Here is a 27,235-nt window from a genome sequence, read left to right as displayed (position 1 = left end):
AAAAAGAAAAAAAAAAGAAAGAAAGAAAAGAAAAGAAAAGAAAAAAAAAAAAAGGCCAGTGAGGTGGCTCAGAGGGCAAAGGTGCTCACCAACAAGCCTAACACAGAAGTTTGTCTCTGGAACAGTGAAGGGAAATAACACTAGAAAGAGAAACTCTCTTAGCACCAAGAAGTTAAACATATTTATACAAGCAAAAGAAAAGCTAAGGAAAAATGTTTAAAAAAATAGAGATATGATATTTATCAAGTTTTAGTCTTTAGGGTTTATGGTATTCAAGAAGACGTTCTAGAGGAAAATTCTTTAGCTTTTGCCAGATAAAGAACTATGAATGAAATTCTTAAGGTTCAGTGGTTGTGAGATTGAAGCTCTGAGGACAGTGGCTTGGAACAGGCCACATCATTTCTTTCCCGTGGTGTTACACAATGTTCCTCAGAGGCAGCTGAGAGTCACTGTGGTGCAGAACTCAGAGACAAATGTGCTCCTGGAATTCGGATTCATGCTATTCCATAGTTAGACACAAAGCTTATGCAGGCAAGAAGGGTAAAGATAATGACTCTAGAGAAAAGCTGTCAGCGGCAGAAGAAGCTGCTTTAGGACAGTGACTAAATCCATGGTGATTCCCACCAAGCAGCCCTCTAACCTGTTGCTAATTCCAAAGAAACACAACTGCCAACCCAACCATGCGCTTCCTCAGGCATCCAGAAGACTGGAGTGCTTATTTGAGGTTTGTTTTTTCGGTAAAATAAAAATAGAAAAAAATGTAGATTGGTGAGAATTACTGACAAACTGAAATAAAGCAAAGAACTCAGGAAAACGAAAAGGCACCAGGCTTTATTTCCCAACCCCAGAGCTGCAAGTGCTCTCTAAAGACAAATCTAGAGACTTGCTCTTTCCTACACTCACAGGCTCCAGTTAATTATAACAAGGGATAAATCAGACATTTTAGAACAGCCTTTTGAACTTGAGCTGTTTACCTACCCACACCTGTACCCTGAACCCTGTGAGGGTCAGCAGTCACCACCCTCTCTCCCCCTCCTGGAGTCTGATTACCTTTCCAGCAGATGAGAGGCCCCTTTGCTAGCACACCCTGGGAGGTCCTGACTAGGTAGTACTTCAAGTGCTTCTGCTTCTTCGGCTGGGTGGTGAGCTTCAAGTTAATGTGGTTGGAAAATTCCGTGAAATATCGAAACCCCCTCTCTCCACAACCAATACAATTTCCAGAAAACCCTGAAATGAGGAAAGTCAACGTTACTAGTGGCCTTGTATGCTGATGCACTACTTCTAAATGCAAAAAGTATAAAAATATTCATAGTCTATGAACCAAGAGTGTCTCAACTATTCAGAAATACTTCGGAAGAGGAAAGAAAATGAGGGTAAGGTTTTAGTACCCCCTCACCATGCACCCCATCTTTTCTCTTTTATTTTAATTCTTCAGATATAGTTGCAAAGAAACCAACGCTTGTAAACTGGTTTTTATGTTCAAAAGGATCAAGTAATTTAAGATTGCTCCAAGGCTGTTATTTAACATGAAGTTCACAGTCAAATTATACTAACATTAGAGTTATTTTTAACAGTAAGAGACTGGGAATAAATTAAATGCTACTATAACAGGATAATGGTTAAATGAAGAGTATCATGTGACAGAATTTATATAGTATATAAAGACAGGAAAATTGGGTGGGGCTGAGGAGTAAGATCAGAGATAGAATGCCTAGCTGCAGAAGACCCTGCGTCAGAGGTCCAGCACTGGGAAAGGGAAGGAGGAGGAGGGAGGGAAGGGAGAGGGAGGAGGGAGGAGGAAGGAAGGGAGAGGGAGGAGGGAGGAGGGAGGAAGGGAGGGAAAAGAAGACCGGAGGGAGGAAGGAGAAGAAGGAGGGAGATAGGGAGGAGGGGAAAAGGGAGGGGAAGGAAGGGGGGAAAAGAGAAAGAAATTTTTGTGCTAAAGCTCTTCAGCCTCTTCCTTTCTTTTTTCCTTCATTTTTTCAAGATAGGGGTTCTCTGTATGATAGTCCTAGCTGTCCTGGAATTTGCTTTGTAGACCAGGCTGGCCTCAAACTCACAGAGATCCGCCGACCTCTGCCTCCCAAGTGCTGGGATTAAAGGCGTGCACCACCACCACAGCCCAGCCTGTTCCTTTCTAAGAACCTGCTGGGGGCTGGGGGTGAACGCCAGACTATGATATGCCTAAATAAAAACAGCTTATGAAACTGTCACGTTATATAATGAACAAACAATAACTTTAACTTAAAATATCACTGCCTATTTTTTCATTACTTAAAAATTATGTAATCATTAATTACTTGTGGTTTATTAGTCTAAAAAAGTTTTTTAAGAGCTTGTGGGTCCTACTACTGATTGTCTGCATGGTTCACCACAGCATCTTGTCCCTAGAGATCACAGCCTATGGGTGCATGACAAACAAGCATCTGGTCCAAGATGGGACAGTTAGAATCTCTCTTCTAGAATTTTATCTAGATGGTACTGGACCCTAGATTTGCAAAGGTTTGTAAACTGGAGCCCATATGAGGTTGGTTTCAACGACACATGAGCTCTGGCTTGGGGAGAGTAAGCTGACAGGAGGGAGAGGGCCGCATGGGCAGAGCTGAGCTCCTGGACACTGCTGGTCCTGTGAGAGCTAAAGACAGCTCTGTGAAATTCCCTTTCTCTCTACTCACCTGAGCTTCTTCAATCTTTTATACTGAATGTCTGAACAATCCCTTAGACTATTAAACAAAATAAGACTCTCAATGGCCTGGCTGGAGCAGATGTGACAGGAGGAAATGGAGAAAGCTGGGAGTTTAAGAAACCATGTACTGTTTTATGAAAAATCAGCCATTTAATACAAAAAAGTCAACTCCTTTACTACACAAAAGAAGGAAGGAGCAGTAAGACAGCGAGTTCCTTTACTCACATCTGATGAGAAGAGAACACACATACTGTCATACAGAAGGATGAACAAAGGGTGAAGACAAGGATCCCTGTGTCCAGTATAAAGACTGGGTATCTGTCTACAATAACTGAAAAGAAGACCGCTGACAAACTGGCACAATCTTCAAACCCCTAAACCATATGTATTAACCATATATATTATAATCGGCATATATTAACAAGGATAAAGAGAGAAAGGCCACACGAATAAAAAGAACATTCACAATATCTCCACTGGAGAATACTAATAATTCAAAGCATTTATAAACAGGCTGCCCATCCAACCCTCCAACTACTTATTTATCCATCCATCCATCCATCCATCCATCCATCCATCCATCCATCCATCCATCCATCTATACATCCATCCATCCATCCGTACATACATACATACATATATATATACATACATACATACATACATACATATATGTATGTACATATATCTGTCCATTCAACCATCCAATCTTCCATCCTTGTGTTTGTCCATCCATCCAACCAACAGATACAAAATCTGACAGTGCTTTTATGAGGTTTCCTCTAGTCATGAAGAAGAACCAGAGATGGATTATGAGACATTTTTTAGGGTTTTGAGTCAGAGCTATACTTCATCTGTTCCATTACAAGAGACTATCATGCTTTTAAAATGTTACATATGTTTCCCAAATTGTTTTATATTATCAACGAGTCTTAAGTATATGATTGAAAGGACTATCCCTTATAATTTCCGCTCCATGTCATAGTTTAGCTTGAATTTCATTACATGGTACAGTCTGAATAACTACTATTGAATGAAGAAATTAACAAATGAGATCTTGGGTCTTCTTTGTTAATTTACTACAATTAATAAGATTTACCATTAGATTTCCGTTCTAAACTATGTGCTAAATTTCATTTAAAGAGAAAATGAATCCATGTTTGGTTCAGTGCCAGTAACAAACTTAGGGCCTCTCTCCTCATTTGTTTTTGACAAGGTCTCATTATGTAGCACAGGGTGACCATGAACTCTTGATCCTTCTGCTTTACTCTCCAATGCTGGGATTATAGGTGTGTGCAACTGTGCCCATTATATATTCTTGACACTTATGAAACATGAAAATGACCAGTAGATGTTAAACAATATTTGGCTCTGAACTATAATTTAAGAAGCCTTCATATAGTTCTAGTCCTTGGAAGGCAGAGGCAAGTGGATTTCTTGTGAACTCAAGGTCTACATAGTGAGTTCCAAGCCAGTCAGGGCCACAGAATAAGATCTTGTCAAGAAAGGAAGAAAGGAAGGAAGTAAGAAAAAAGAAAAACAGGGAGAAGAAGAGAAAGAGAAAGGAAGGAAAGAAGGGTGTGGGAGGGAAGGGACCTTTATATATTATGTTTAGGGTTACTTTCTAACTTAAGATACTATATTGATGTTTTTCAAGGCTTTCTGGTATTGTATAATTTAGATGATTGTGTAAAACTAAAATAAAAATCAACTCACAAACAATACAGCTTAATTCTTTGTCCCCTTACTTTTACTTATATTTGTACTTTAAAGATATGGTTCTATCTAAATATAAGAAATTCTGAGAACCTCTAGAAAAAGAGCAGCAAAATAACATCAAAGCTTATATACCTGTCCTTTTATTGCAAAACAAATTCAAAACCAGCTAGGTTGGTGGAGCACACCTTTAATCCAGCACTATGGAGGCAAAGCAGACCTTGATACAAGTTCCAGGCAACCCAAGTCTACACTGTGACATCTGTCCTGTCTTAGTTAGGGTTACTATTACTGCAGTGAAACAACATGACTCAAAGCAGGTTGGGGAGGAATGGGCTTATTTGGCTTATATTTTCACATCATGGTCCATCACTGAAGGAAGTCAGGACAGGAACTCAAACAGGGCAGGATCTCAGAGGCAGGAGCTGATACAGAGGTCATGGAGGGAGCTGCTTACTGGCTTGCTCATCATGGTTTGCTCAGCCTGCTTTCCTATAGAACCCAGGACCATCAGCCCAGAGATGGCCCCACCCCCAATGGCGTGGGCCCTCCTCACCAATTACTGATTAAGCAAATGCCTTATCCCTGGATCTTATGGGGACATTTTTGCAAATGAGGTTCCTTCCTTTCAGATGACTCTAGTTTGTGTCAAGTTGACATAAAACTAGCTAGGACACTGTCTCAGAACAAGACAATAACAAAAACAACCAAAGAAACCGAACCCACCCACCCTCTTTTTCTTATGATGTAGTACAGTTATGTTGTGAAAAAGCCAAGAATCTAAGCCAGAAAATAATTCTGAGACATTGTTACATATTTCATGGCATTTTATATATCCTGAGTTATTTTAGGTGAATTGATAAAATGAGAAGCATCTATTAGTTACCTTTCTTGTTACTGTAATAGACTGATACAGAAATAGCATAAAGGAATGGTTCATTCACGCTCATGGTTCAAGGAATGCAATTTGTCTTAAGGAAGGAAGAGGTTGGAGCAGCTCCTGGCTGGAGTATCAGCAGCATGAGGCACCTGATTACTCTGTAGTAGCCCTCCAGCCAGGCTCCACCTCCTAAAGGTTACCTGCCTCTGAGAACAGCACTACTTAGTTGGAACCAGTGCCCAGACACAAGAGCCTGTGTGTGACATCTTGATAAAAACTTTACTGGGTGACAATTTCACAGACATATGAACATTCTGATTATTATGCCACTCTCTAGTCTTTAGTCTGTTGGAGATATTTTACATTCAAACTAATCATATCTATGAGGCATTAGGTAATATTGAAAATTTGCAAGTAATTCACAAACAATTGAGAATTGACATTTGGTTCAGATCAGTGACTATAAAGAATAAATTTCACTTTATTTAATAAATGCAAATTTTTACATGACTAATGGTGAACTGAGATCATTACACTTGCTAAACAAACACTCTACTCTCACACCTAAAGTATTAAATTCGGATAAATTGTATGCCGCTTTTTAATTTTCTCAAAAATTTTGCATGTCTAATTTTAATAATAAAAATGTAAAATATATTTAAGTTAATGAGAGAAAAATATTTGCTCTAACTAAATTCAGGGACATACAAATAAAATTCTCTGATAATTTTCAATTAACATGTATTTCAACTCCCTTCTCCTCGAAAGAGTGTTACAGACATTAAACACTCACCTAAAAGTGCATTTTTCCCATGGTCATCTGGTAGAAATCGCTTATCCACAGCACAGACTAGGATGTGTTCAGGAAGATTGGGAGACTTGGCCCCCACCAGGAGGAATCCTGCTGGGATGTCAATTTGCTCCATACACAGTGACACTAAACGCAAATCCTTTCCTGCTTGACAAAAGCCTGGAAATAGAAGAACAAGTAGAATTTTAGGGAAGGTACTTTCCTTATCCCCATCGGGAAGGCAGAGTTATCTATGGGAATCACTTATAAGGACTCAACACCTATGGACCCCCAACAAGAAGACTCAACACCTATGGACCCCCAACAAGAAGGCTCTCCTCTCTGGTTCCATCAAGATGACAACTCATGTTTTCTGGCCCACAAGTAAGGCAATCATAAATATATAGCAAACCCTGGGAAGCATGTATAAATGTTATATACACATAGTAAGGTTTTACATTCTCTCTTTCTGTCTTTCTCTGCGCGTGCGCATGTGTGCGTGCGCATGTGTGCGTGCGCATGTGTGTGTGTGTGTGTGTATGTGTGTGGTGTACTTACATGTGAGTGTGAATGTATGTGTTGAGGAGCCTGCAGAGGCTCAACTGTCAATTGTCTTCCTCAATTATTTTGAGAGTCTCTCATTGGATCTGGAACTCATCAGTCTGGATAGGGTGGTGGTTATTAGTTCCAGGGGTCTATATGTATTCTCTTACTAAACCCCAGCAAAATAGGATGATGGGGGAAGCTTTGTTAACCAATCATCTTTAAGAAGTGGAACCTAGTTAAGGCATGGCTACCTGGAGCCCAGGAAGAAATCTGGGACGAACCAGGTGCTCACACTCTCTGGGTGATTCCCGTGGGACACAGCAGAACTTGGACTTCCCATTCTTGTGGCGTGAGTTTCCCCTTATAATAAGTAAAAATATAGTTGTTTATCTTTAAGCTGGCCTGGTTATTTCCCGAATCGAGTTAACTAATACATGGGAGTTACAGGTTTGGGATCTGAGTGCAGGTCCTGATGCTCGGAGCAAAGCTGTGTTACCAACGGTCCATCTCCCTAGCCTGATGTGGGAGTGATTTCTTTCTGATCTGTTGCTTTCATTGGTTAATTAATAAAGAAACTGCCTAGGCCCATTTGATAGGCCAATCCTTAGGTGGGTGGAGTAAACAGAACAGAGTGCTGGGAGAAAGAAAGCTGAGTGAGGGAGTCGCCATGATTCTCCCACTCCAGACAGATGCAGGTTAAGATCATTCCTGGTAAGCCAGCTCGTGGGCTACAAAGATTATTATAAATGGGCTAGTCCAGGTGCGAGAGTTAGCCTAGAAAAAGCTAGATATAATGGGCCAAGCGGTGTTTAAAAGAATACAGTTTGTATGTTGTTATTTCGGAGCATAAGCTAGCCAGGTGGCCAGGGTACTGGGGACGCAGCTCTGCCGCTCTTATTTCAACACTAGCCAAGTGTCTTTGTTTTCAATAGGAAGTCACTTCAACTGGACAACCACAGTCACTAAACAAGGAGCTCCCATGTCACAGCAGCAGAGACTGAAGCTGAGAGCTTGGTGACTCATCAGGGAGTGGTCAGTTAAAACTCAGAACATACTGTTTTCTAGAGAAGCCAAGACGTGGCAAGTCCTTGTGTAATCCCTTTGTGATGGACTATTACATCCACTCATTAGTGCACAATTTAGAAACATGCTTCACAGGCCTAAAGATACAGAATTGAACAGAACATTTTCCTTTAGGAACTCACACAGCCAGGTGGTAGTGGCGCACCCTTTAATCCCAGCACTCAGGAGGCAGAGGCAAGTGGATCTCTGTGAGTTTGAGGTCAACCTGGTCAATAGAGCAAGGACAGCCAGGGCTGCACAGAGAAACCTTATCTCAAAAACAAAACAACAAAAACAACAAAAACCAAACAAACAAGCAAATGAACATACATTGTGCTAATTAGAAGTGTGATAGTGAGTAATTCCAGACGCACCACAGAGGACAGCTACGGTCCTATTGTAGGCGTCCTAGGTGAGCATTTCCAGAGCTGGCCAGATTCTGAACACCACTCTAGACAAGCTACTTAAATAACTCACCTTTCTAGCCACCGTTGGTTGGTCCAGATGTAGGCATCTGATAAAATCGTGCCATTCAAAGATTTTGTATAGGAATTTTCAACATGGAGCTGGGGGTGAGGAGGCATGACCCAGTTTGATCTCTGTCACCTTTCTTGTTTCTTGACCTGCATGAGAAGTCTCTTGGCAGAGACAGGAAGCTGGGCAGGTGGGGTGACAGTGACTGGATTCTGAAGCCCATCTGTGTTTGCATTTTCCAGAGTTTGGTCCTGTCATCTTTAGCTTCCAACAGTTTCTTTATTTTGTCTAAGCTTGTTTCATTGGGGTTCTGCCACTTGCATCAGGAGGTTGAGAAATGCTATTTCAGAAACCCATGGAAAGTGGCAGATAAATTCTAACTGACACACACAAACCTGGGAGAACACTGTCCTCATTACCCATAACACAGCTGTGAATAATTGTGTGATCTATGAGCAGTAATTCAGATCATGATTTTAACCACAAGTCAACAAATAATTGGATGCCATCAGTTAGTATATGAAAAAGGAAAAACACAAAACTCATCAAAACATTGTATAGTCCTAGGTGCATACCAATCTAAAATGCTTTGAATCATCAGAAGTTAAAAGCAGGTATAATAGAATTAGAAAAATGAACAAAAGCCCACAGTGATCAAAATAATGTTGCTCAACCACTTCACACTTACAGATCCCCTATAATGTTAATGAATATCTAGCATTCACGATGTGATACCAAAAATAACTTCCTTGACAATTGCATTTTGTTACTCAAAATGTCATTTGTTTATCAAAAATTATTAATATGCATGAGGCACGTTACTTATTCAGTTTACAGTGGACTTTTTTGGATCCAATGGACACATTGGGCCCTCTAAAAAAATCTGTTTCTTCTACTGCCATTAGGTGACAGGGTTCAAAGGCTTGGAAGTTGGGAATTAACAATGATGCCCTTGGTGGTGTGCTTGGGAACAGTCTTTTGTACACTGTAAATATGTATTACACTCATTGCTGATAAAAAGCTGATTGGCCAATGACTAGGCCCTTTTTAGGGCAGAGAGAATGCTGGGAAGAAGGATGGAGTCAGAGAAGATACCATGAGCCATAGAGTGAGCAGGATGGGAAGTACATATAAGAGGTAAATGAATCTCAGGGAAGCATAGAGATCAATATAAATGGGTTAATTTAAAATGTAAGAGTTCACTTATATAAAATGAAGGACACTATAGTGCCATTTCATTTGTATGTTAATAAATAAAGCTTCCCTGAAGATCAGAAAAGTGAAACAGCCACACTGGTCAGCCTTACAGACCAAGCAGTGGTGACACACACTTTTAATCCCAGTAGTCACACTAGTTTACCATAGAAATCAGGCACCAGCCCAGAATAGAGAGGAGACAGCTCTCGGTCTCAGTTTTATTCTAAGGTTTCTTGGAGGCAGGATCACTATTTTTGGACTGAGGTTGAGGTAAGAACCAGTGCTTCCCTTTTCTAGTTGAACCCCAATATCTGTCTGAGTTTTTTATTAATCATGTTTCAGGACACACTTCAATCTGGCAAAAGGCAACCTAAGAATGGGTACACGGCTATGATCCACTTGGGAGCAGGAATAGACTTTTTCATCAAATTAGAAAATACTTGGGGCTGGAGAGATGAGTTGGTTAAAAGTGCTTGCTGCTGAGTTCATTTCCTAGCCTGACATAGGACCGGCTTACAATCACCTGTAACTCCAGCTCCAGGGGATTTGACACCATCTTCTGGTCTCAAGCACATAGAACCTCACACAGATATGAAGCATATACAATTTAAAATAAAACAAATTTTTTAAAAAATTATACAGTACTGATCCAGAAAGTACTTGAAAGTATTGAAAGGAGTATCAAGATTGCTCGCCAAAGAGATTATTAGATGCTGATAAAGCTAGAACACGATGCTGATAAAGCTAGAACACAATTTCCATAGGAAGTGGCATCCTTACTCTTAAGTATGACTTGCTTCAAGAGTTGGGACATCAACTACCTTGATAACCAGCATGGATTAATCATTGATGAGAAATTTATGTCTGGCTATTAATTAAACTATCTCTAGGAGCTGCCTTTGTCTCTAAGGCTGGGGAAGTGAGTCTCTTCAACTGTGACTCTATATTGAACGGAGATGGCAACCACAGCCTGTATCAATTTGCAAAATTACTGCAATGTGGTTAGAACATTATGTGGTAGAACCTTGAAGTTGGGGTTGGAGGGATGGCTTGCGGTTGAGAGTACTTGCTGCTCTTGCAGAGGATCACAGTTTGGTTCCCAGCACCCATGCTGTGTGATTCACAACTATCTGTGACTCCAGCTCCAGGGATCCAACACTCTATTCTGGCCTCTGTGACCTCATGTGCACATATTAACATGCAAACACACATTTTAAAAACAAAATAAATCTTAAAAGAACCAAACCTAACCTTAAGGTCACCATTACATTGTTGCTTAGCAAGTAGCTCTTATAAATTCAGGGATTAAAATTATAATTCCTAAGTCTAAGATACTTAGGAATTATATGTGAAATTTATTTTTAAAAGTTTATTATTATTATTGTATGCATGTGTGATGTGGGGGGTGTGCATGTGCCACAGCAGGTACATGGAAGCTATGAAAGCTGGGAAACTCAGGCAAACACAGGAAGGTAGTTCTGCTAATTCATCCAAATGTGCTCACTGGGTATATGAAGCTGAATTTCTTGCCCTTACTCATTCAGATAATCCCTTCATAAGGAGCCACTGGCAGCTGACGGCTGCTGGGAGAGGGAGAATCTGTCTTTTGCGAGTGTGTTCTCATTGGTAGGTTTCCCATGCTCCAGTGTGCGGCTCCATGCAATGCACATACGTAAAGCACTAACTGGATGAAGTGGGTTGCCAGAGAAAAAAAAGACATGAAGTTGGGAGTGGGACACTTTGGGGAAATTGGAAAAGGGAGATGGGAAAGTGGACACAACTGTATATCATTGTATATATATATGAAGTTCAAGAATAAAGACAGCTATAATTTTAAAATTACAAAATTAGAAATAAGAATGTACTTTAGTAGTAGTACCTAACATGTGCAAGGTTCTAGTTCAATTCCTAGTAACATATAGACACACACACAAACATGCAGACACACCGATATACATAAACACACACACATATTCAGAAATCAGTGAGATTATATAAATGCACCAATATGATTTTAGACATCAAAAAATTAATGTTTACTTTCTTTTATTTGAAGCTCACTATGTAGCTCTGACTGGCCTAGAACTTGCTACATAGATCAGGCTGGCCTTGAGCTCACAGAGATCCACCTGTCTTTGCCTCACAAGCACTAAAAATTAATGTTATAAAGATTAGAAAATAGTAATTACGACTCAGCCTAAATTTTATCACATAGAGCAAAAATACAAAAATTGTGGAAATAAATTTCTATATTCCTTAATCTCCAATCATACAAATTCCATAACTTCGGCATCAAATGTAGTTTTGGAAGCCAGGAATATAGTTCGATGGGAGAGTGCTTGCCTAGTATGTAAGTCCTGGTTCTACAGCCAGAATGAGAGAGGAGTGGAAGAGTAGAGTTTAGGTTGTTTTTTAAATGCTGAAAACATTTAAATCTATTTGTCTCTCCTAAAACAAAGCATAATCTTTTATTTTTGAATTTTCAACAACACAATTTTTTATTCTCCAACTTAAAGCTAATTAAACTACAACTATTAAATTATAAACTGTAGACAGTTGTAGAGCATAAATATCAAAGAATATGTTACTATACTAGTCAGTCTCCAATAAATGTTTTTTACTTAGAGCTAAAATTTCTATCATATGCCATGCAATGATGGAATTATTTCAAAATGCTCGAGTAGTTCAAAAGTGTAATTTTTTTTTATTTTTCAAGATAGGGTTTCTCTGTAGCTTTGGGCCTGTTCTGGAACTAGCTCTGTAGAGCAGGCTGGCCTCGAACTCACAGAGATCCATCTACCTCTGCCTCACAAGTGCTGGGATTAAAGGCATGTGTCACCACCACCAGGCCTCAGAAGTGTCTTACTAAAAGAGATTTGTGACTCGTAAAGAATGGGGGACTCTAAAAATTCTAATCTCCCAGTATGCAAATGAGAGAAAGGTTCAGGAAGGTTAACCAAATGTCCAAGGCCAAACAGCCATAAACCAACAACCTGATCTCTAACTCCAATCTCCACACCTCTTTCTGGCCATAAAGGCACATGCCGAAAATTCTATAACTCTCAATACTAAGTCTGCAAGACTTTGAATTTCAAGACCAGCCTGGGGTAGAGAGTGAGAATAGATCTTACAACCAAATAAAAAAGGAAAACCAAAACCAAAATCAACAACAGCACCACCAGATCCCAGAAAAAGGTTGGCTGAAGAGATGACACCATTGTAAAGAGCACTTGCTGCTCTTTTAGAGGGCCCCAGTTTGGATTCCAGTACCTACATGCCAGCTCCTGGAGGAATCTGATGCCTTCTTCTGGCCTCTTTGGGCAGCAGTACTCATGTGGGGACACACACACACACACAAACACACACACAAACACACACAAACATATACATGTCAACAAAAATTAAATAGATCATAAAAACCAACAACAACCAAAACCAACAAGCACTTCTGACTTGTCTATGCTTCCCCCAACTCCAGTACAACCCAGGACACCACACTAGAACCTCTTCCTTGCTTGTTTTTTGTCAATCTTATCACTTGTTTTCACTGTGCCTGTTTTAAGCTAAATTCTGTGGAGCATTTGATATAACATCCCTTGCCAACTATGACTATGGCACTATCTACTTATCTCATATTCACTGATGAATCCTTAAAATATTCAAGGTTTTAGCTATGAGTGCTGGCACCCAACTTTCATGCCAGCTACTCAGGAGGCTGAGGACGTTGAGAACTAAGAGTTTGTCAGTCTGGAAAGTTTTTACAAACCACAAAATGTTCTATGTTTAGAATATAATGTTTCTTTTTTCTTCTCTTCCTCTCCAGCTGCATCCCCCTCAGTAGGCCAAAGGTCCATGTCAGGTGTCTTCTTCAGTTCTGATCTCCACCCTATCCTTCTAAGATAGGGTCTCTCACAGAACCTGGATTCACTAATGGAAACTAAGTCTCACTCTTTTACTGTGGGTGCTGAGAATCTGAACAGCTCCATCTCCCCAGTCCAGAGAGTGACTCTTGTGACGAGACTTCTTTCATGGCAAGGCGGGTGAGGGGAAACTACTGTTTTAGCCCCTGACTAAACAGAGTTGAGAAGGCACAATGTTGGTAGGAGGTTGCTTGTTCGTCCCCGCCGCCCGGCTAGTTTAGCCCCAAAATAACCACACAGAAACTGTATTAATTAAAACACTGCTTGGCTCATTAGCTCTAACTTCTTATTGGCTAACTCTTACATCTTAGTTTAACCCATTTCTATTAATCTGTGTATCGCCACATGCTTATCGGCTAAGTTTTGGCAGCATGTCTTACTCTGGCAGCGGATCCATGGCATCTCCCTGTCTCCGCCCTTCTTCCTCCCAGCATTCAGTCCGGTCCTCTCCACCTACCTAAGTTCTGCCCTATCAGAACAAGGCAGTTTCTTTATTCGTTAACCAATACGAGCAACACACAGACAGAAGGACCTCCCACACCAGCACAACGTGGAGAGTGCCCACAGAAAGTATGGTATTTTTAAATGAAAGAATTATTATTTCAGAGTCATTTCTGAGGCACAATGGAAACTATGTAACTCATTGAAACAAAGAAGCATGAACAGTTTTTAGGATGGCAGACTTGGGGATTCCCATTTAGGGTGGGAGGCTAGAGGTCAAAAATAATAATCATTAAACAATAAATGGACTCTTTAAGAAGCATACTTTCTAGTCTTCTTGGTTAAAAACATTGGTACCTAAGACAATGGAAAGATAACATGTGGAGGATGGTCTGTGAAAAGGGTGCAAGAACCAATGAAAAGAGCTTCCACATCTGAAACGAGGACTCTTTCAATAATACTTGGCAGTCTTGTGTATAACACAAACCAGAAAATAAATATCGACAAGGTTAGACATAAATATCTGGACAAATTAAAAAAGGTGGAGAAGAAATGGATATCAATGAGGTAAAAACTTCAAATAAATATATGCTGCTTCTTTACCCCCAGTTATGCATACATAAATCCCACCTCTGGGCTCTTCATCTAGTCTCTGAGTCATCAGAAGAAAAACAAACTCTTTGAATAAAGAAATTTTTTACAAGATCTTTGATGAATATTCTAAAATTGCCAAGGCCATCAAACCCAGGAATAAAACCTATGAAAATGTCACAGCTAAGAGGAACCTAAAAAGATAAGCTAAACCTGTGTAATTTTTTGATAGGACCCTGGCTCAGAAAAGGACATTGGATAAAAGCAAGGAGCCAAAGCAAACCATAGACTTGTTAAAGCTCATAAAAGTATCTGAGCAATAACTCACTCACTAGACCACATGTGCTTCCTGTCCTACGCTGGTCATGGAAGAAACTGCCTATGTATAGAAATGGAACTTGAGGCTTCACTTTCTACAAACATAAAGGTGCTCCTAAAAAGTACTCTTGAAATACTTTTCTTCAAGCTACTTGCCAACACAGCCTCAGGCAATTTAATTAAAAAGAAAGAATGGAGCGGAAAGAGAAAGCTACACTGAGCACAGGGTCAGGAGGGAGTCAGTTTATGGCCAAAGACGCCACAGAATTAGAGAAAAGTTACTTAATTCAGTTTGTAGTTAGCCTAAAGATTCTGAAGTTCCCCTGCCAAGGACCTGGTGTTTGACTGTAAACATTTCCTGAATATTTCCCCAAATTCTCATTGTCAGGGGTTAGCACAGCTAATTAGAGTCACTATAGATCAGAGATCCCCAAAGAAAGAAAAAAAAATATTATGCTAGCTCTTAACATAATATGTCTATTTTTTTTTTAACTGAAAATAAACTGTGCCTATAAGGAATGGTTAACTACAGAATCCATGAAATGTGACTGGATTTCCTGACCAACAAATCTCAGGATCCCTTATAGCAGGCAGATAACTCTGAAAGGCTAATATGACCACTCCTCAGAGACCACTAGACCGCCTCAGGTCCAGGCTGCTGCTGCGCGGGGAGGGGGGGGGGTTGGTTGCTTATATGGGTGGACAACATGGGTGGACAACTTGCTTTGCAAACTTGCTCAGGGAATGAGTTCATCTGAGAGCAATAATGGAAGGCTGCTCTCCCACCAACGCTCTTTTGAGACAAATGATTTTAATTAAAATGGTGGTGGTGATAACAGAGAACCCTTCTATATAAACTTCATCTGCATTTTCTTAAGAAAATGGCCAGGGTTTTCACTACATAGAAAGGGATTTGCATTCTCCAATTATCTCCAACTTGAAGGCACCAGAGTAAATAAAAAGGGGAAAGGGATATTTACTGACACAGCAGCAAACCCAACTGAAGTAATGAAAACAGCTCTCAGAGGCCCCAATCCGGCTGCTCTTCACCTGCATAGACAATCAACTGCTTCCCAGCAGGAGAGGAACCTGCTCTAGTTCATAATTTACATAAGAAATTAGCAAGGAAAATTTCCCTATGAATGGCAACCTCTCAGATGTTAAGTACCTGCTTATCTAAATTGCCTCTAAAAGTAGCATTAGAGTCCCCCAAGCCTTAGGCAAACAGGGGACCTGGACTGGAAGGTGGTGTTCTCAAACAAGGCCACAGTCATTCTGTTCGCTGGGTCTCAGTGCTGCTTGTGTAAGCACATCTTCAGGGCTGCTTTCCTTCTGAGCAGGAAGATCTTTAGAACGATTGCCAAGCCAGCAGAATTGATAACATTATGTGAAATATAAAGTACCAGGTTATAAACATCTTTTTATTTTAAATGGGAGAGTTAAGCAGGGGACAAGAGCAATAACAGTAGTTATAAGAACCGGAAGCAGTTGATGTAGGGATTTGGTACAGAATGAGTGTCTTCAGAATGTGTTGGATCTGAATCTTCTGCTTTGTTGGGGGACAGTTCTTTATTCTCAGAAAAATTGCCTGCCTTTACCTTAAAATCACCATTGCCCTTTGGGGCTGCGGCTGAGGTAAAAGGATCACTCCAAGTTCTATAGGTGTGGTGTGAGTTAAAGGTCAGCCTGGGTTAGAGAGAGATCCTGACAAATATGGAGGATGCATCCTGACCTCATGGGGTTCTCACTGTTGTTGTTTGTTTTCTTTGAGACACTATGTAGCTGTGACGATCCTAAAATACATGACATGATATATGTCAAGCTGTCCTCAAACTCACAGAGATCCACCCCTCTGCCTCCCAAGTGTTGGAATTAAAGATATATTATTGTTAAGACGTCAAGTTTATAATTTGGTGCCTGCAAAATACCTTTCCAAAATACCTGGCTATAAATAACATCACTGCTGAACTGAAAACATACTCCAGGTCCAGAAGAACAGAGAAAACCTCCTTCCCACACTCTAGTTCTATTTAGTTATTTAAATGGAGACTGCTCTTTCATTTCTGCTGTCCAGACCTGAACAATCACACAGAAATTGTATTAATTGTAACACTGCTTGGCCAATATCTTAGATGTATTCCTACCTAGCTCTTGTATCTTAAATTAACCCACTTCTATTAATCTGTGTATTGCCACGAGGCTGTGACTTACCGGAAAGTTCTGGCATCTTTCTCCTTTGGCAGCTACCTGGCATCTCTTTGACTCTGCCTACTCTCTCTGTATATCTCTTCCAGCCTGGCTATATTCTGCCCTGCCATAGGCCAAATCAGCTTTATTCATTAACCAATAAAAGCAACATGTATACAGAAGGACATCCCACATCAAATTATCACATGTAATTAGATTGTCAGTGAGACACCATCATTTTAAGCACTGTTCAATGTTATTTGTTACTGGAGGATCTTAGTTGAAGAAAATGTAACAAGAATACAAATCAAGTAAACAGCAATGCACAGCTTCACTGTCCACATCCCCATGGGTTTAAAGGCATAAGGCACATCAGTAATGAGTAAACTCTGTGCATCATATTAAGTCTGAGCAAAAGGGTCAACCACATGTGAAAGCAAACCCATAGAAGTGATGTGTCGTGGGCAGGCCTAACATGAAGAACACAATGGATACTTGTGAACCACAGGAGAATTCTTTAGGTCTCTTTTCCCTCCCTCTAATTAGAGGAGCTGGAGTCCTCTATGGGTTGTTAGATTCTCAGGGAAGTAGGAGATCAAAAGAAAATACATTTTCAAACAAGGCCAACTATTTTTATGGCTTCATCTAGGAAAATAAGGCTTTAATTTATATCAAATGACTTGTTCTCCAAGCTTTGTCAGGAAACTGTCCTGAGATCTGGAACCTTTTTCTTTCTCCCCTCCCTGTTTCCTCAAGGTTTTCATGCTCTGACACCATGCAGGCTAATATCAGTCAGCTGGAATATAAAACCACACTCCATATACTAATTAGGTGGGCGATCAGAACACAGCCGCTAGGTAAGGGGAAGAAGGCAGACTTTAAGTTGGGATATCACTGAAACCACAGAACAATAAAAGCATTAGAAACCATGGTTTCCTTATTTAAAATGTGGTTAAAAGTGTGGTGGGATATAAAGCTGACCTGCACAAGCAGAATGAGAGCATCAGCTGGTGTGCTGCACACTTTTAACCGCATCACTTGGGAGGCAGAGGCACATAAATAAATCTCTGTTAGTTGGTGCCAGTATGTTCTATATACTGAATTCCAGGCCAGCCCACACTACATAATGAGACCCAGTCTCAAAAAACTGAGGGGGTAAGGGAAAGATGGGGGGTAGAGAGAAAGAGAGAGAGAATCAAATTACTTACATTTTATACTGTGTAACCAGATTTTACATTTATAATATTTATAAAGGATTTATATTTTACCTCAGCACTCAGTGAGTATAGCTGTAGGACCAGTGACATGACTGTCAGCAAGCATGACATCTGAGTTTGATCCCTGGCATCCCCAGGGTGGAAGCAGAGAGCCTATTCCTGCAAGTTGTCCTTTGATCCATGTGGTTACCATGGTTCATAAGCACCACACAATATGTAACACACACAAGACATAAATAATAAAAATACTCCAGGTAGATATAGAGTCAGGGCATCTAGAATATCTATTACTATCTTGGAAGTGAACTAAAAGGAGGAGAAAGCCAAAACATTTTTTTAAGTAAAAGCTCATGGGAGCGTAAACTCTTAGTGTACTGGAGAAGCCTTGACCTTTGCCTGGACTTGCACCTGCACAGATCTTTAGTTAAGCTGTGATCCTTACTCTCCTCATTTACAAGAGGGGCTATTTCCTGCAGACAACTGTTGTGAGCTTTCAAGAGTCCATAGGGGTGAGGAGATTGTGTGATATTTTGGTTGCATTCTGACAATAAAGTTTGCTTTGAATCAGAGGGCAGTGCTAGGTACTGGCTGACCAAAATTAACCATAAGGACTAAATAAAGATAGAGAGACAGGAAGTAGTAGGGTGGTGCTTAGAGAGGGTTTCATCTCCTTTGGATGGAGGAATGACAGAGATAGGTCACTTCTCCACTCCTTCTCTGATCTACTACCCTGATATCTGACTGGTAAAGAGTAATTAGATAAATGCATCAGGATATAGCCACTCATTCCTTCCAACAGTGACCGGTATTCCAAACAGGCCAGATGAAATTACAACACAAATCTGAAAGAATTCAGAGGTGCAAACCTACCATCAGTAGTGCAAGATCCTTCTGGGGCTGGCTTTTGTGAATAGGGAATTGGTGGGCTGTTTGAGTCAGACATTTCTTCTTCATCTTCATCATCTTCCATTTCATTAATTGCTATGTTGTTAGAAAAATCCAGGCTGCCATTTTGAGTGTAGCGGTGTACTAGATCTTTATCTAGGTCTTCCACCTTGGGCTTGACATCTGGGTAAGCGAAGAAATCAATGCAAATTTAATTTTTAAGAAGGATGTTTATGGAGAAAATATTATAAGAGAAATTTAGAAAGATATTTTTGGGGAGTGTAAGATTAGCAGGATTTGGAATTCCCGCTTCTTTGAAAGGGTTCTAGAAATGCATGCAATTGAGAATTTACCTGCAGATGAGAAAGGGTGTTGATCTGGGTCCAAGTAGAGCTGGGAAAAGATTGGCCGTGGCACGACACTGCTGCATCTGAGTGAGGCCTCTATGGAATTGTGTAGAGCTTCCTCAAATCTAGCCGATTTCAGTTGCCCAGCATATGAATTCCCCATGGTCTGTGCCAGCACATCCCAAAGAAAAAGAGGAAGTAAAAAACTGTGTTAGAGGGCTGGAGAGATGGCTCAGTGGTTAAGAGCATTGCCTGCTCTTCCAAAGGTCCTGAGTTCAATTCCTAGCAACCACATAGTGGCTCACAACCATTTGTAATGAGGTCTGGTGCCCTCTTCTGGCCTGCAGGCATACACACAGACAGAATATTGTATACATAATAAATACGTATTAAAAAAAACTGTGTTAGATGTTTATATCCTAAAATTACAGGTATGGGGCTAGAGAGATGGCTTTGTTGTTAAGAGTACTGGTTGCTCTTGTAGAGGACCCGGGTTTGTTTTCTAGTACTCACATGGTGGCTCATAGCCATCTGTAGCTCCACATCCAGGGAACCTGAGGCCCTCTTCTGGCCTCCATGGGCACTGCACATACATTCATGCAGTTAAAATACTCATATACATAAAATAAAAATAATAAAAAAATTTAAATTGATGTCTGGCAAATATAAACTATATTTATATAGTTATGTAAACTGTATGAAATGTATTCTTAAATCTAGCTGGTAAAGTTGGTTGCTATCACGTGGAACCACATGATAAAAGATCCTCAGACCTCCGCATGTGTGCTGTGTCATACACATGGCAGCACACGGTACATATGCATGTGCATGTGCGTGCACGCACACACACACTTTAAAAAAGAAAAGAAAAGAAATTGTATTTAAAGAAAAAGAAATCTATTGCAAGTTACTTGTTACATTGCTTGTGATTTTGGTCTTTATCATCAAGGCCCATGTCAGCTCCTTCAGAAGATCTCACAGTTCAATAGTAATAAATGTTTTAGATTCAGCCTCAATTTCCCTGTAAGTTATAAAGCCTAGCCTGCTGAACAATGACAACACACCTTTCACTCACACCTATGGTGTGGGACAAATGTCTATATTCTGTCAATTATATTTTAAATTAATGCTGATTGGCCAGTAGCCAAGCAGGAAGTATAAGTGGGGCAATCAGACAGGAAGTAGAGTGGGTCAATGAGACAGGAGTATTCTGGGAAGAAGGAAGCTCTTTCTGCAGTTGTGAGCCTGCCACAGAAGAAGCAAGATGTGACTGCCTTGCTGAAAAAGGTACCAAGTCATGTGACTAGCATAGACAAAAATAATGGGCTAATATAAGTTATAAGAATTGATAAGAAGCCTGAGCTAATGGGCCAATCAGTTTATAGTTAATGTAGACCTCTGTGTGATTTCTTTGGGACGTAACAATTATGAAAACCAGGTTGGACAGAAAACTCAGACAACACAGTTGGGCTCCCACAACCATAGATCAGCTCTTTCAGCAACTACAGAGTAAATATTTAACCACTGGTTCCTCTAAGGCCTAGTCCCCTAGGGGAGGAAAGACTCCTGGAGAAAAAAAGTGAAAGTTCTACGTTACGAACCAATTTTCTAAAGCAAGGTCTGTGTCACTTATCTCAAGAACTAATTTCTGGGATGTTACCCTTTATCTATGTAAAAATCATTGCTTCTTTTGTTTCATCTGAATGTCTTCTTCAGTATCCTTCAAAAATACATTTGAAGTCAGAGCCTATACATACTTCTAACCACTAGTATTTGTGTAGTGCTCTGTAGCCACAAAAATTTGTATAATAATGATAATAATCAGAATTTATTGAGTGCTAACTAGTGGTTTGACCAATAATTTCCAAATGGTCCAGGAGCCCCATCACCCTTTCAGTGGCCCGTGAGGTTAAAGAGATGGCGGAGGGGTTAAGAGAATGCTTGCACAGCACCCACGTGATGGCTGTAACCCTAGCTCCAGGGTCTTTCCGTCTTCTGGCAGGCAAACATGTAGTATGCAGACAAAATACTCAGACATATAAGATAAAATAAGCATTAATTTTTTTCAAACTATGATAAGAAAATGTGTTTGTTTTATTTTTTTAAAAAAATCCCCCATTCTTTCACATATACATGATGAAACTTTCTAGAATTTGAATAATGTGTGCTATTATAACTGACTGAAGAAGCAGATAAGTTACTATTATATCTTTTCTTTGTGAAAAAAAAAGTTATTTTGAAAAAGAGAAGGCAATGGAATACATATGATGTGAAAGCAGAAGGCCAGATGTTTATGGGGAGGAAGGGGGCCAGGCAGCAAGGGGCAGGGATGAGGATGAAGGAGGACAGTAGGGAGGGTACAGAAAAGAACAGAGGGTCATGAAACACACACACACTCAAAAAAGCCAAGCCATAACAAAACCCAGTACTTTGTATGCAAACTTGAAAAAGTCTTTTTTTTTTTTTTTTGAAACAAGGTTTCTCTGTGTAGCCCTGGTTGTCCTGGAACTTGCTCTATAGACCAGACTGGCCTTGAACTCACAGAGATCTTACCTCTCTGCCTCCTGAGTGCTGGGATTAAAGGAGTGTACCACTACCACCCAATCTAACTTAAAAACTAATAAAAAGAAAAAATGTTCTTACACATGCACACACACACACACACACACACACACACACACACACACACACACTATTTGCTAATAGAGTGGTCAGTTTTTAGTTTTTAGTGTGTATAACCTATGTAGACAGAACCTCAATAGCTCCAGGAATACTAAGTGCTGAGGTCAAACGGTGAGAACTGAGGCAGTAGGCTGGGCGCTGTATGAAAGTCACTCACTCCTCAGAATTTTGGAGGAGGTACGACCTCTTTTCACTTAAACTAAAAACCAAAGCAAACAAGCTGGAGAGACGGCTCAGCTAAGAGCAGCTAAGTTAGGGTCCCACCACACGGGTTGGGAGTTCTCCATAGCTGTCAATCCAGTTCTAGGGGATGTGATGAGTTTCTAACCTCCTCTCCGCCCCCCAGGATCTCTCAGGGATTAAAGGTGTGCGCACCAATACCAGCTTCTCTTGTCTCAAGACATAACTTCATACCATTTTAGTTCTATTTCCTTCATTAAGGAGGGAGACAGATTTACTCTTCTCTGCAAAGCCAACTCGGATAGCCTCCTTGTGGGAAGTACCCGAAGAATGAACTGAGTGGCCCTGAGGAAAGGAAGCTATGATCCAGCCAACTCCAAGTAACACACAGCACAAGCCCGGTTTCACCTCAGATTTCAAGAGCGCCTCATCAGACTGTGCTATTCCGGAGCTGCTGAAGTACAGCAGAGAAAGCACACAGTTCCCGTAACCATGGTAGCGTGCAGTGTGGGCTCCAGTGTGGGTGAGCTTCCCAGAGCTTCTTAGATACTCCTATGATTTGGAGGACAAGCCAGGTACTATTTGGCAAACTTTTTTTTAAAAAATATTTTTATAAGGATAAGTTCAACAGAGCCACCATATATGGGCTGCCCATGCGTGTTTCCACCATATATGGGCTGCCCATTTGTGTTTCAGCATTGTCAGGGCATAAATTTTAATTGTTGGTGTACGGACATTTAATCTGCATGTATTTCCATTTACCACACATGTGCCTGGTGTCCCAGGATGTCAATTCTGGAGCTGAAGTTACAGGTGCTTGTGAGCCACCATGTGGGTGCTGGGAATCAAACCCAGGTCCTCTGAAAGTCAGTGTATTTAATTGCTGAGCTATCTCTTTAGACCCAGCAACCTCTTTTATAGTAGCTAATAAAAACAACCTACTAATTTTTAATCGGTTTCATTTTTCATAGAGAGGATTTGCCTAAAACACATAACATTTGACCAAAACTTGGGTGGCATATATGCTATGCAATTAAAAATGGTAAGCAGAAGGCAACCTACAGCCTGTTAAATAAAACTTCTGCAAATCGCTTGAGTTTTGACCAAGCCTTTATGACATCATATAAACATTAATCACTAATCACTTGACTTGTCTAAAGATCAGAGCAACTTGTTTGTTACTAGAAACACTTGATCTAAACAGAGACATGTGCTGTGGCACTGGTCTGTTTAGTCAAAAGTCAACAACGCTCACAAGAGAAAACCACCAGGATTCACACCGTGTCAACCATGGGTCTGTCTTCCCCAGGATTGGGGAAGTAACTAAAGCCTTTCTCCAGAGCACAAAGCCCCTGAAGTGGCAGCTGCTCTCAGCCCACTGTCAGTCTGACAAAGTATTTGACCTTGCATATCTTGGAAACCTATGTTCTCCAGGAGGTATTTTCAGTTCAATAAACAATTACGTAATTTTTATGTTGTTTTTGAAGTGTTTTGCCTGAATGAATGTATGTGTACCACGTGCATGCTTGGTGCTGGCAGAGGTCTGAAGGGGCCACTGGACCCCCTAGAACTGAGGTTACAGATGGCACTGACCCTAATGGTGGGTGACATAGTGCTTTTAGCTACTGAGCTATCTCTCCACCCTCAAAGCACAAAATCTTAATTCTGTCCCCTGTTGATTTTTAAGTAGTGAATGCCAAATTTATATACACAGGGACATGGATAAATGCTGTGAATGAAGACATGAAATCAACACAGAAATGGGAGCTGACCTCACCATCATGTGCTCAAGCAGACAGGAGAGGAAGTGAAGGCCTGTTCAGACTTGGTGCAAGAGGGAGCACATTTTAAAAGTATAAAGGGTAATAGGACTGATCACAGATACCATACACAATACATATGTATGTCACTGGAATTATTGGCATTCATCTCTGACTTGGGACCCTCATCAGATGAAGGGACATCTGATGGAATGTCATGAGGGAATAACTGGCCTCAGTTAGAAAATGGAGAAACACTTTGCAAATTAGTCATTGAGTAAAATGCAACAAGAAAGCAGTCATGACATTGATTTCCATATCACAGGCCTCTCAGGTGCTGGGAGCTACTTTTGTGATACTAAGAAATGATCTGAGAAAGGGACGGTAGACAACGTGGCCTTTCTGCACCACTAATCAACTGCTCGAAGCACATAGGGAACCACTACAAACCATGCTACCAAGGCTGGGTGCTTTCCGCTCTTGCCTTTTCCTTTTCCATAGAAAGGAAGGCTGGGAAAGTGGGGTGTGGGTAAGTAGGCAGCGTCGATGGCTGGTGGCTCACAGAGGCAGTGAGGGAAAGAGGAGCTGGACAAATAGCTTTAGCTATTGCGTCCAGACCTCTTAATCTTGTTTTCTCTCCTGCAATTGAAAAGGAAAACAGCATACTAAGAACTAAGAGACTGTTCAAAGACATTGGCGTCCCCAGGAATGGTTCCTATGACCAAAGATGAGAGGAATGAAACACAGAACAGAAACAGGGATCAAAGTATATTTACAATTTTTGCTACTCAAGAAGAAAAGCAGAGTTCTTAGAGAAACAAACAAAAACAGAGCGCCTAATTAACTGGGTACTATTAGAGGAAAAAGGAAGGAGCGTTGTGATACAGTGTTCTTTCTGTCTTTCACAGTAACTCCGGTTGTCAGTGAGTGATTTTCATAAATGAAGATTTCCAACTAATAAATGTGCAAAGAATAATAGACATATGAAAGAATCAACCACTTTGCAGCTACTAATTTTGGATTTGTGCAGGCAGTGGTAATAGGTGAGACCATTAGTTAGCAGGACGAGGGGAGCTTTATAGCGGAAAAATTCAGTTGTTACCTCCTGAACCCATGGATTAAGCACAGAGTCATGATGTGAGGCAGAGAGAACTGTGGACCTCCCCAGGAGACAACATAAATGAAGCACACATGCCACCCAGGAAGTAGCCAGCCAAGACATGTGGCAGGTCTCTAGTCAGGTCTCAGAGGGAGCCATTTGATGGATGAGTCACATAAAACCACAGGGAACAAACAGAATCAGAACCTGGTTCCTGCCAAAGGACAGGGGCATTCCAGTTTTAAGTTAGGATTCAAATTTAAACTTAAAAATATTGTACATTTCTTCCCTATTTCAACATGTTGTTTGGCACAGAAAAAAGGTAAGAGTGGTTGCATGTGATGGTGCACACTTATATAGTTGCAGCACCCGAGGTAGGGGCATTGCAGATTCCAGGATAGCCTGAGATACTTGCTGAGACTATCTTGAGTAAAAAGGAAAGGGTGGAGGAGGTGAAGATGGTCTGTCCTTTTGGTGGGGTGAATGCATGTGGGGTGTTCTTGTCTCTGTTTAGAAACTATTTTAAAGGCAGAATTTCTTGACTGTGTGGTGAGCATAGCACAGAAAAGGGGAGAGCTCTGTGCAACTTACTAGACGTTTGTTTCTTCTGTCTTTACATACATTGTCCACACACTTTCCATACTTAACACACCAGCCAGCTATCATGAGAGAACCCTGCAGTTAAGTACACGGGCTCTGAAATCGATTCCTGTCCTACAGTTTCCTGGGTGGTACTGGCTACTTCATCTGCCATTTGTGAAACAGGGCTGAGATGGCCAATCTCCTAGTTTTTGTGAGAATAAGTAAAATTTTGGATATATAAAGTTAAAATAGGGTCTGTATAGAATCTTTTTTTTCGATGTCTCAACATTTGCTACATTAATATTTACTGAGAAGCCACAGTAGTGGTGCACATCTTTAATCCCAGCACCTTGGAGGCAGAGGCAGGTGGATCTTTGTGAGTTTGAGTCCAGCCTAGTCTATAGAGTGAGTTCCAGGACAGCTAGGGCAAAAAACCCTGTCACCAAAATAGAAACAAGGCAAAACAAAACAAAACAAAATGACAAATGGTCTCCTTTGAGCATGTTGGGGCCACAGTAGATTCTAGGTCATGATCCAGCAGCACAGAACTATCAATAGAAAAGCTCCAAAGTGGGTTTTAAACATTATATACAACTCACTAGAACATTTTATATTGGATAAACAAATCCTGAATAACCTTTGACACCAAGTGCTGCTCAACAGACTTCTCCAGTGGTAGGGGAATGTTCTGTATCTCTAAGTTCACTTTGTGATATCCGTCAGCCACATGTGGTGACTGAGCACCTGAAATGTGGCCTGTGACCTGGTGTCCATCAACCACATGTGATGGACAAGCATCTTATCTAACTGTATTTAATTTAAAAAGCTGCATTGCCAAGTAGCCATCTTACTAGACATCTGCAATGACTGGGAGACAGTATTTCTGGGTCCAAACAGGCGTGGTTGTGTCTCAGTGATGTGACCTTGAACATGTCACTTCATCTTTCTCAAGCTCTTACAGTCTTTGATTTTGTAGGAGAGGAAGCATTGCTGCATTATAGATTATATACTCTTTCTTACTAAAGATACCCATCCACACGATTTGGGGCTATAGCTCAATGGCAGAACAGGTACTCAGCGTGTGGAGGCCATGGGTTATGTTGCTAGCACTGACAGTGATAATGTGTGGCTCTCAGACAAATAAACCAAATTCAATCCTTATAAGTTCATATGAAGCCTCTAAGCCCAGACTGAAAATAAATACACATTCACAGTTCGCTCTGTTAGTATTTTATTATCTATTTATTTGTGATGCCAGGGATTAAGGCTCAGTCCTTAAGGCTAAGTATACTCCTGAGCTCCTGAGCTAAACCTCAGCTCTGTTTATTCTTTTAAATAGATATTTGTTACCCTTAATTATTTGTATTAGCTGGCTTTAATATTTGTTTAACTCCTTTATTTGACTGTGGGATTTTTGGGAGGGGTAGATATTCTATGAAACCAGAACTGAGTAAAAGGGGGTGAACTTTTGTGTGTCAATTATATAGTAAGCAGATCTGAAGCAATACTATTTCTTTCCAAGCACATTTCAATAAGGCACAATGCTAAACACACATTCAAAATAAATGTATTTTATTGCACTTTTATCCATCTTCCTTGCTGAAGATCTGAAAAGACAATCACATTAAAAGACAATGCTTTAAAAAAAAATCTGGGTGGGCCGGGTGGTGGTGGC

The 27,235-nt window shown here is 40.5% G+C and overlaps 1 protein-coding gene across 1 annotated transcript in view; it reads right to left on the bottom strand.

Moving 5' to 3' along the window:
- Positions 1–27,235, bottom strand: part of Greb1l (GREB1 like retinoic acid receptor coactivator) — a 254,622-nt gene that overhangs the window by 91,642 nt on the left and 135,745 nt on the right. Inside the window, exons 3-6 of the mRNA XM_026783547.1 lie at positions 19,264–19,423; positions 18,896–19,093; positions 6,076–6,252; positions 1,051–1,227 (exon numbers count right to left, since the gene is read on the bottom strand). Coding sequence (XP_026639348.1) covers positions 1,051–1,227; positions 6,076–6,252; positions 18,896–19,093; positions 19,264–19,420 — 709 coding nt within the window. The 5' untranslated portion in view covers positions 19,421–19,423. The remainder of the gene's footprint in view (positions 1–1,050; positions 1,228–6,075; positions 6,253–18,895; positions 19,094–19,263; positions 19,424–27,235) is intronic.

The sequence above is a fragment of the Microtus ochrogaster genome, chromosome 18 (assembly GCF_000317375.1).
Source record: "Microtus ochrogaster isolate Prairie Vole_2 chromosome 18, MicOch1.0, whole genome shotgun sequence".
Classification (NCBI taxonomy): domain Eukaryota; kingdom Metazoa; phylum Chordata; class Mammalia; order Rodentia; family Cricetidae; genus Microtus; species Microtus ochrogaster.
This window is presented reverse-complemented; position numbering and strand designations above follow the sequence as displayed.